The sequence below is a fragment of the Rissa tridactyla genome, chromosome 4 (assembly GCF_028500815.1).
Source record: "Rissa tridactyla isolate bRisTri1 chromosome 4, bRisTri1.patW.cur.20221130, whole genome shotgun sequence".
Classification (NCBI taxonomy): Eukaryota; Metazoa; Chordata; class Aves; order Charadriiformes; family Laridae; genus Rissa; species Rissa tridactyla.
Genome location: NC_071469.1, coordinates 9,978,234 through 9,990,084, shown reverse-complemented (window position 1 = coordinate 9,990,084; position 11,851 = coordinate 9,978,234). Strand labels below are relative to the sequence as shown.

The window sequence follows — 11,851 nt, the reverse complement described above, 5'->3', positions numbered from 1 at the left end:
CTCAGTGACAAATGGGAACTGGAACACACTGACTGGGATCAAAAGGCAGATGAGCTGACAGGGTCCTCCTCAGAAAGAGAGCCACTGAAGAAGCAGTCCATTGAAGAAGAGCCTGTCAGAAAAAGATCTGAAGAAGAAGAGCCCTTGGAAGAGAGCCCCTGGAGAGCAGCCAACCAGAGAGGAACCAACTTGACCTCTTTCATCCCTCAGCTTTTATACTGAGCATGGCAGATGGGATGGAATACCCTATTGGTCAGTTTGTGTCACCAGACCTGTCCCCTCCTCCCCACAGGTGCAACCCCTCCATGGGGTAAACACCCAAGTCAGCTGACCCTGGTGGCCACAGCAACAGGTGTGAGCAAGAGCCTCTCTCACTGAACAGAAGGTTGGCTCTGCTTCACCCCAAACCAGGACAGAGGGTTACAGTCAGTTCATCACACGCTGTCTCTGTCGCTTCTTCCTCCTCAAGGGGAGGACTTCTCACACTCTTGCGCTGCTCCAGCATGGGAGACAGTCCTTCACAAACTTCTCCAGCGTGGGTCCTTCCCACAGGCTGTGGTTCTTCATGAACTGCTCCAGCATGGGTCCCTTCCACAGGGTGCAGTCCTTCAGTAACAGACTGCTCCAGCGTGAGTCCCCCACGGGGTCACAGGTCCTACCAGCAAACCTGCTCCATTGTGCGCTGCTCTCCAGGGGGTGACAGGTCCTGCCAGGAGCCTGCTCCAGCACAGGCCTCCCACAGGGTCACAGCCTCCTTTGTGTGCATCTGCCTGCTCCAGCATGGGGTCCTCCACGGGCTGCAGGTGGATATCTTCTCCACCTTGGACCTCCATGGGTTGCAGAGGGACAGCCTGCCTCACCATGGTCTTCACCAGGAGCTGCAGGGGGATCTCTGCTCCAGGGCCTGGCGCACCTCCTTCCCCTCCTTCTTCACTGATCTTGGCATCTGCGGAGTGGTTCTCCCACATATTCTCACTCCTCTCTCTTAGCTGCTGTTGCACAGCAGTTTTTAACACTTCTTAAATATGCTATCATGGAGGCACTACCAGTGTCACTGTTTGGCTTGGCCTTGGCGGTCCATCTTAGAGCCGGCTGGCATTGGCTCTGTTGAACATCAGAGAAGCTTCTAGCATCTTCTCTCAGAAGCTTACCCCGTAGCCCCCATTCTATCAAAACTTTACCACGCAAACCGAATATATTTATTCTAATTACTACAATTTATACTAATACACTGTGGTAGTAGTCACATGTCTAAATCAGGATTGGGTCGAACAGCACCAACATCTTCTCAAATACAGAGAAGAGAACCTTTCTGAAAGGGACTCCAAAGAAAGAAACAGAAACAAGAGACAAATTAGATGCAGTACAATAGTTCACAAACATAGTGGGACTCTTCTCATTAAGAAACAGCCATACAAAATCCATTGCAAAAGTGGAAGAGCTATAGCTTCTGTGGCTTTTACGGATTCTTAGAGCAATCCGTGTGAAAATATGAATTCACACATGTGCCCACTTGACACTTCTGAGGATCAGTATTTAAATTGCTTATGTTGTCAGCAGCTGTAATTTTTCAAACTGTACATATCAAGCCAATAGAAGACACTCTCCTAGGTATCACTGAATGTAAGAATTAATAAATGTGCATAGAAAATGCAAAATAATTCTATATAGCTTATATGGTGACACAAGCAGTTAACAGTACAGTTTACCATTCCTACCATTTCAAATACCGATATTATCACTGACACTGCAGACTGCATTGCCTGCTGTCACTAACATGAGAATATTTTACCTGCCTCAGACTTCATAACTTTAATCAACTATCCTTAATTTCCCTCAACAGAAAAGCCTTTCAAAAAGTTTTTAGTACTGTAGAGGAGTGGTGGCTGGAATACTGTCACTATTGTCTCTGTTGGCTAGATAAGTAAAAGACTTGCTTCTCTAAAATTAACATTTTCATAAGCACTTCAAATATCAACACTTAACTGCACAAAGATGAATGTGCTAAATTTAGCAAATTATAACACGCTGCCAACTGTATGCATATTACTCCCTCTATTGGACCAAATCTGTATAGTTATTGTCCATACTGCAATTGCTGCCCTACAAAGTACACATATGTATTTTTTTATTTCAAAACACTGATCTTTATATCATTTCGAATCAGTTTAGCTACACAAAATTTCTGTTTGTATGATGTATTCATCTGCATAACCCCGCACTAAAGGATCCCAACTTTGGAAACATATTTTGAACAGCAAAGATGAAGGCACATGTGTAACACTATAAATACGGCAAATCAACACACTTTTCTTAAAAGCGGAGTTTTTCTCACATCTCGCAGCATGATGTCCCTGCCTTCCTGGCAGGTAGACAGGAGTCTTTCCTCTCCCTTCCCCGTCTCTTCCCAGATGTTTCACCTGCTCGCAGGAGGCAGCATCCAACATGCAATCCTGCTTTATCATACACTGGCTTTAGGTAGGAACTTTAGGTGAAACACTGGCACAGGTTGCCCAGAGAAGCTGTGGATGCCCCGTCCCTGGAAGCGTTCAAGGCCAGGCTGCGTGGGGCTTTGAGCAGCCTGGTCTATGGCAGGGGGAATGAACTAGATGATCTTTAAGGTCCCTTCCTACTCAAACCATTCCATGATTACCTGTGTAGACATGTGAAAAGGACCTTATTCCTGAGGCCTAGAAAATAATATACTTCTAACTCTGATTAAGCAGAATGACAGTACTTTCTCCCATGGGAAGAATCCTACTGTAACTCATATAATTGATTCTTAAGTCCCGAAGACAGTTAATGTATACAGTGACTATTCTACTATAAAATTTACAAAAATCTTTTTGTTATTTAATGTGATCTTTGGGCTTATATTAATAGTAACACATCATCTCAAGATGCCTGTACAATTACAAAAATAAACTCCAAAATACCTTGACAGCATTCCCCTCAAAAAAGGTTAGACTGTTACTCTTAATTTCAAAATATCATTACCAAGAACATTATTTGCTTCACAGCAGAGAGGCTATCACTAGTTACACATTAAATGAAGGAGAAAACGTTAAGAGTTATGAGAACTGGAAATCTCTGAAACCCGTGCTATAAGGATGTGCATTATAATCTGATGAAAACTCCCTGCTGCAGCCTTTGCGCTCCTGCTCATCATCTTTATTTAATCTCTGTATCTCTAATTTCTGATCCTTGAAGCAACCTCTTCTGTGCTCAGCACATACTTAACCGCATGACTACTGCAATCAGAAATAAAAAGCAGGACTTTTAACATGCTGTAAAAACTCCACCAGATGGCACCTGAAGACAACACGACCCACTACTTCAGCATTAGTATCGCACACTTTCATTTGCTGTTAAGGATAAAATAAAGGAACTTTCAGGTTCATGATTTTAGCATCTAGCATATAAAACCATGTATTGCTGTGATTCACTAGTCCACATGTTTTAGGAAAATAGAATGTTTGTAAATTGTATCTTTGACTGATACCAAATGATGAAAGAGAAATGCTAGAAGTGTGAAATTACACCACTTGCAAAAATTCTCCTCTTTAGTGAACGCAGGTATCCTCCACTTACTTTTCAGCACATTTTTTCCCCTTTTTGCCCCCTTTAGCTGAAAATCTCCATTCTCTGTGTTCTGAAAGATTATTTTTCTCTTTTCACTAAGATCTATCTTCAGAAACTCAGAATAGCTGCAACGGATTAGGGCCAAGACCGACCTTGACATCTCTTGGCACCTCATCCCTGCTAGTTATAATAAATGAATAAAACTTCACAATATATATACACGTGTGTTAAGGAATATCCACATTTCTCTCCCAAATTAAGTACATATACTGGCTTTAACTCTGAATAATTGCATTAATAACCCTATCAAAATCTTTATCAATCAATCTTTATCAATCTTTATCCTTGCTTTCCATACAAACATCCTGTAACAGTTGCATGGCAGAAATCTTTGTGCATCGCCTATGTACTAAAACATTATTTAGAGTATTTCTAGGACACTCTGGGACAGTATGAAGCATGCCGCTACCAATGAACAAACAATGGCTAGGACTGTTAACGCCACTTTGCGAAAAATACATATGTCAGTCATAAGAGCTAGTTCATAGAACAGACACTTTTAGTAAAGACCTGATATTTTGTATTTCTCGATTCTTTTGAAAGAATTATTTATTTATTTTTCTTAATTCTTTTGAAAGCATATGCTCTTCCTTATCACACCCTATGGAAGGAATACACCGCACAAATTTAAAATTGGGCTTTAAAGTCATGAGAACCTCACTGGTTTTCTAGCACCCCTTCTCTTCCACCTACATATGTACTTACACACTTCTTGATATACTTACATTTTGGTTTTCCCTACTGAATACTAACTAATAATATTTTACCTGTTCTTTAATAGTTAAGAGATGGGGAAGCAAGGGTGTGCTTGACAGCGCAACAGCAAGACAGTAGTTACTCTGCTGTGGTGATAGAAAAGGCTCAGAGAAAAAAAGTCCAAATCCAGCTATTCAAAGTACTACTAATTAAAAGTATGTGAATATTACCCCAATGACAAAGTGAATTGTATCAATAAAAGGGAAGCTAGATCAGAGCATAAAGACAGATTGAATCAAATTCAAATAAAATAGCAATGTGTCTGTTTGTTTTGCATCTTCACAGATAAACAGATACTTCTTTTAGTAAAGATAAGTGGAAGCACTGGGCCTCCTGCTGGTCTCAAAAGTAGAGCTCCCTGCAAATTCTGCACAAGCACTGTTTTGCTTTCAAAAGAGACTCACGACAACCTTGGTATGGAAGGGTTATTGACTTTACTATATATTCACAAATTATCACAGAGGGGGAAAAAAAAAGGAGACACTTGCAGGTGCTGTGCCCACCTAATGCTTGGACTCTCTCCTCAGTCGTCACGTAGAATCAACTACAATGGTCATTCTTGTCTAATCCACTAAGAACTGGGAGGGGAAAAAAAGACATCTTATTATCAGAGTTCTTATCTGATCAGTGCCCATTTCAAATACGTGTGTTCCATTCACAAAATATGCAACCTGTACTGGTATTACACTGGTACTATACTGGTATTTTAATAATGTAAGCACACTACATATACTGCAGTCGGTTTTGACTCCAAGTCAGAGCACGTTCCCTAAACAGTGCACAGGATAATAAAATACTGAAGGACTCCTGCCACTATGTCTCTGCTCCTACTGCTTTTCAGGGCACTGACTGTCGCTCTTGTCACAGTGAATGTATGTAGATCTGCTAAATTTAAAAAAAAAAACAACATTCATATCAGTATGGGCTCCCAGCACAGAGCACTACACCTAAGCACACAGAAGTCCACTCCTAGAAATAGGTAATACTAAACCTCTCATTTTATTCAAGGGAAAGCTTTAAAAATGGAATTTACTCCAGAGCACATAGCAGTCCCTTAGGGGCTGAATATTTTTGAAGTCTGTTCAAGCCTGCATTAGTACTGCAGTGGGCTTTTCACCTCATTTGAAGTGAATTTACTAATCGTAACTAACGTCCACAGCCACTGCAGTCATCAAACCTCCACCAACAGCACTGGTACAGCACCGCTCTAGGGTTGTTCAGAACACCTCAAATCACCTCAAAGCCAGCCTGTAAGTCCTGCAGGAAGCCCAGGGGGTTTTTTTTGGCCTGTTTTGAACTCCACAGAAGTTATCAGCCATGGGTTTTTGTCATGTTTAATGGAAACGTGGCTAAAGCTAACCGAATGCTTTCCTACGACATAGCAACCAGTCAGTGTTAATGACAGGTCTCATCCCCAAATCCAAATAAATGATTAAAGGTTTATGGGGGGGGGGGGGGGAACTCAACAAAAACCCCCACCCTATAATCCTGGACATCAGCTACGCTGAGCGGTAGCTATCTGCGACCAAGCACCCCGAAGATTAATTCTTCCCTGTCACCAGCATCCTTCCATCCTCAATGTCTGGTTCCCTCGTTTCACATGTAGCCTGAGGATGAACTGCTAAAAAACAATTATTGGACAATGCCGTTCTTGCTTCTTTTAACAAACACTCCTCCCGGAGCCCAACGTACCCCTGAAACACCACGTCCCCGGCCCAGAAATAAAACCGCTGGGTGAAACGCCTGCCCTCTCGCAGGAAAACTCAGCCACGCTGGAAGCATCACCCACACTTTGGCTCCGCACCGATCGTGTTGGATGTTGGGAGATTCACTATTTATCCTCCGTCCAGCCCCGCGGGGAGGCCGCCGGGCCCGGGCCCGCTGAAGGGAGGCGGCGGCCCGGCCGCAGCCCCGGGGCGAGGTCGGGGCGCGGCGGGAGAAGGGGAGGAAGGGAGGGGGCCGGGCCCCGCCTGGGTTCCCCCGGCGCTGGGAGCGGGCCCGCAACGCCCGGTATGGAGAGCCCCGAGCCCGGCCCGTCTCCGGGACAACCGCCGTTGGCCCCGGGGTCTGGCGGGCGGCGCCATGGCCGAGCAGCGCCTCCCGCGGCCGCTCTACTTCCCCCACTTCCACGAACGCGCCGAGCCCCTCCCGGCCCAGAGCGGCGGCGTGAGGACGCCCTTCGCAGCCCTGTGCGGGCCGCGGCAGCCCCCGCCGGCCGCCGCCGAGGCGCCCCGCTGGGCGGCTGCGCTGGCGCCCATCGCCTACGAGCCGCTGCGCTTTTTCTGCCCGGCGGCGGCCGCGGAGGAGGCGGGGTGCGCGGCGCGGCGGCCCGGGGAGCAGCTGGAGGGCGAGATCTGCGAGCTGGGCATCCGCCTGAAGGAGCTGGAGCTGCTGGCGCTCATCGGCGACGGCTTCGACGCCCAGCAGTGTGCGTGTCTTCCCCCGGGGCCAGCTACGGCTCTATCCACTCGCCTCGGGGCCGCCGGAGAGTGGGGTGGTGGCCTCCCTGCCACTTCGAGCACAGCCCGGTCTCAAAGGCAGCAGGTTCCTCCATCAATAACCCACTGAAGCACAATGTGCAGGGGCTGGCTTGTGGATCTCTGCACCCGTAAGCCAGCCTTGGGCACGCAGCAGTGCTCCTGTGGGGTCTGGCGTGGGCCTCCCTGGGCTTGGTGGCCAGCATCTAACTGTGCCCTGCAGCAGGTGCCCTGGGAGCACATGGGGTGCATGGAGCAAAGCCCTTGTTCCCCGTCATCTAACCTGGTCACAGGCAACCAGCTAGGGACACAAATTAAAGGAGGCACAAGAATTAGGGATGTGGTTACTTTTGTTACTTTTGCACAAAGGAACAAAACCCCCAAAAGTCATAAAACCCCCAAAGTCATTAAGCACTAGCAAAAAAACCCAATTCAGATGCTCCTCAAATCAGAGGGAGTTTGTACATGCGAGATGTATCCACCACTAATGAGATCCTGCAGTTCTAAGGCAGCATTGATGGAAAATAAAGGTCACTGATGGCCACAAACAGTTGGAGGTGTAAAAAAAAAATTAAATTAGTCCAGCATTTTAATTTTAAAACCTACTGGCTATGATGGAAATACAGGAAATAAAATAGTTCAGGAGATAGTGGTTACTGAGAGTTCCCGGGGGGAGGCCAACAACCCTAAGGATGGGATGCTCATCATTTCCTTCAAGGCCACAGGCTGCCAGTCAGGAAGCTTTCGGGAGTGCAAAGGTTACAAGAACACAGAAAAAACATCTATCAGATATACACATTCAAAGGAAAATCTCAAAGAAATTGTGATAGGTAGTTTGCATTACTTTTCAGAACAGGAAATTAATAGCTTCTTTCCTTTGTCATAGCAATAGATACCTTCTTCCATTTCAATACCTATTATTTTCATAACGTGAGAAACTTTAGTTTTCAGCTATTGGCTAGACAAATTGCAAGGAATATTACTGGTTTGCTTAACCCATTATTTGATTTACTTTAAAGCATTATAAACCATTAATGACAAAATTAATGACAAATTATGTTTCATTCTGTTTAGATAAACTTCTGAAGGCACTGAAAGAAGAAAAGATGCAAGCCATGAAAGCAAGGCAGAAGCTGAAGAAATAGCCACACCAAAACACTAAGAGATTAACACTGCTGCTATCAGGATTCCTAGCAGTCCATTGACGATGTTCAAGATACAAATAGCAGGGAAACACGCAGTAATTCCAATACAAAATACAGTGGGTTTTTTGTTTTAATTCTCAGTATATTAAGTGCAACTGAGAATAAGTAGATATGGCCAAAAGCCCTATGCCTCTAAGCAAGCTTTAGAAAACTACTTTCATGTTAGCATAAAAACTTTTGTTACAAACAATCACAGTGTATTCTTTTATTGTCTTTAGCGTACCACGAAATTACACAAGTTATGGCTTGAATTAGTTTTGAACAGAATAGTCATATGAATTGACTTACAACTAATATTTTACTATTATTTTAGGACTAGCAGCGCTTAGGCTAAAACCTGTGGCAGTTTTTGGAGTGACAACATCCGTATGTTTGGAAGGCATGTCCTTTCATGAGAAACAACGGACAGAAGCAGTGATGACAGATTGAAGACCTGGAGAATATCTGCCATTAAAAAAGCAATGCCATATATGGCACCGAGAATAACCTAATGAAGTAGTAAATAGGCTCATCAAACTGATAACAAGATACCAAGTACTTTTTCCTGTTCTAATTCAAGAGCAGTAGGTGGCAGCATGAAATAATAGTTACCAACCCTGAAGCTATCATATTTTGGCAAGCAGCTTTTTTTTAAAAAAGGTAATATTTTAATCTGTGGGGTTTTTTTTAACCTGCTATTGAGTTGCTCAACTGCGAAGCATTTTAACACAATACGATATCAAAAATTTATTTCCTATTACAGCTTATTACAGCATTCACTCTTTTACTATCTTAATTTTCCCAGCCAGATTTCGATCTACCCTACACAGAGTTTCTATTAAAAAAATATAGAGTTTATAACTCCCATTTGTCAATCAGCGAACTTAGTAATCACCTTTTTTCAGAGCAGCTAGGAGATCCTAAACAGGATCCTACCATCCACAACTGCCGTTGTCAGCTGGCTGTCTCCACCAATATGGCAAATCAAGGTCTCATCTGCTAATAAATATGGTTTTTTTACTGAAACAAAGCCTGAACAGGGCCGAGGGAAGCATGGTAATGCCAGGTTTTGTCCAACACCCTGGTGCGCCTCACGGAGGGCAGGGCCAGGGACCAGGCCCCAGGCCTGTCAAAGGCATTATTTACTCCATAATAAACACCCTCCACCTTCAGCTTTCTTAAATCTACTCTTTAGGCCCACCCTGGCACCACTCCATTGCTGATTAGCTCTTCAGAGCCTAATTAATGACACTGCACTTCTGCCTAAACCGTTGTTTTCACCAGTTAGTATATTTTAAGCTGTTTGAATCCAGACAGCATATCGCAAGTAACTTCCAAAGTGGGCTTCTTAAATGAGGTATTTTTCACACCTGCTGGGGAAATTCTTACATTACCATGATGATTTATCTCCCTTTCCAACCACTTCTTAGAGGCTGAGGCAGTAAATACACAAAAGGTAGATCTAAGTGTCTGAAGAACCAGATTTTTACCTAAATACCTTAGAAATCTGGGCCTTGGTGTGTTAAAGCTCATTCTATGGAATGAGGTTAAAAAGTCTCTCACAAAGAGAGACTTTTTGAGGCTAAATCTATGAACAGATACTGTAATGGTTCATTACTGTGAAAATGAGAAATGTATTAGTGTTTAAACTAAATACCACAAGACAAACTTGGACAGGACAAAAAAGGTCAATATACAGGGGCCTTCGAAGGCATTGTATAGTGCAGAAGTAAGAGCTTTTAAAGCAAGTTAGGTAGCAGAGGAACTATCCTCATTTTCCCAAATCTCCACAATAATTTCACTTCTAAACCACTCTTAAGTTTTCCGTGGTTAATGGAAGAGCCTACACGGTTTTCCAATGCATATGATCGCCACTTCCTAACTTACTTCCCCTCACCTTTTACCAACTCTTCCACTTGGCATTCAGTTCTCATCAGACATTGTTCACTCAGGTTTTCTTGGCTTAAACAGAGCTACTTTTCTCAGCACACAGTTTAAATCTTTCCATCTGTTGTTCAGTTTCTGTCATATGGCCTTTATGCTAAAACAACACTTCATGTTTAATTACCAGACGATAACGTGAGGAATAACATCAGTTAATATGTAATCTCAATTAAAGTTGCCTGAGGACACACATCTACTGTCAAAAAATAATTTGATTCATGTGCGAAAACAAGGCAGAATGGCTTCCCTTGGCCAGTGTCAGCCACGGCACCCTGCTATCAGGATGCTTTGGTCAAAGTCCTTTCACTGAAGCATCTCACCGTTCCAAGAAGATCGTTAAAGGATGGTGGCTGTCTTCACTGGAAAGCAAATTTGGCCTTCTGTGTGTGAAGTAGCTCTACAAAAGTACCTTAGAGACTGTAGGGGAAACATGGGACATACACTGAAATATTTCTGCCTGGAAAGAATCACTGTTTGTACTTTCAGTGAGAAAAATTAACATATCCATGTGCATGAATTTGACAAGAGAATAATAAGCTTATATTAATAGCCTGGGGAAACAACCAGTTAAACATAATGCCACATATGTTGGTTCTCCTTTGCCCATGAACATTTTATTTACTTCATTTTTCTTCTCTGTTTCCACGTGACCTTGTTACCTCCAGTAATTTGCTCTGATCTCTGTAGGCTTATGGGTTTTTTTCCTTTCAAATCAGTGCATCTCAAAACTCTTCTGTTCATTGTTTCCTTCTTAAAAATTAAGGATATATTAAACAAAATAGATTGACCATTCTTACTGCATTACTTTTATTCACAAAGCACACATCATCCATTTTTCAATTTTTTCTGCTCTTTTACACTGCTTAGGGAAGGCTAAACCTGACATTTAGATCCTGGCACAGCTCAGATCCCTTTCATATAGCTCTCTTGTGACTCAACAGCTCTATCATTCAAGAAGGAAAGATTTGGCTACAATTTTGATTCATGGGCAGAGATCTCAAAACATCAGTGGGTTGCTCCCATTTCCAATTCTTAACAAAGGCGGCTTCTCAAAAAGCCTCATGTCACGTCTTCTCAGCCAGCCTGAGGGCTGAGCAATGACAGCTGTCTCACTGAAAGCCATGTCTACACCTACAGTGATACTCATGTGCTCCCTAAGGATTGCCCTCAGGTCTTTCACTTCTGAAACCTGAAGCGGCCTTGGCTGCTTTGTGATGGGAAAAATTAGATACGAAGCCATTTGGAAACAAGAATGCATTTAAGCTTTAAAGTATTTTATACCAAACAGTTGGGTCCATCAAATTTCAGACTGTTTTACTTTAGAGTTTGCTACGTTAAAATTCTCCCAATAGATACTCAGCCTTATTACAATGGATCATTAGAATGTAAATTAATCTTGAAGTAAAGCTGCCTTAATTAGCTCAGGGACAGATTAGAGAGGAAATCCAAAAGCAATAACCTATCATAAAATGATTTTTCAGTTTTCAGCAGTGAATGCTACATGATAGATTCACCTGTCCTGAAAATTCAGAGCTAATATCTCAACATCAAGTAGGGAAATTAAGAGCAGCACTTAACTCTAGGAAACTTGTCCTCTTTCGTTTGTTTGGGAGACAGTGTTTTTTAAGATCACTGACATCTAGATACTGCATCAAGGAGGTGCCATAAGAGGTGCTAATCAAGAAACAGTCGATAAGTGGTGCTTTTTGTGGTTGGACTTGATGTTCTTAAAGGTCTTTTCCAACCTAAATGATTCTATGATTTGGCCTTTCTAAGGAAACATGATTATTAATAACACTAGTCAGTTGTTTAATGTTACATGCTAAAAACATACATTTGCAAACTAGG

General features: G+C 43.0%; 1 protein-coding gene across 1 annotated transcript; it reads left to right on the top strand.

The window, feature by feature from the left end:
- Positions 1–6,480: 6,480 nt before the first annotated feature.
- On the top strand, positions 6,481–8,020 carry C4H11orf91 (chromosome 4 C11orf91 homolog). Its single transcript, XM_054197816.1, has 2 exons — positions 6,481–6,826; positions 7,950–8,020. Exons 1-2 carry the CDS (start codon positions 6,481–6,483, stop codon positions 8,018–8,020), a joined length of 417 nt encoding a protein of 138 aa, XP_054053791.1.
- The last annotated feature ends 3,831 nt before the right edge of the window (positions 8,021–11,851 follow it).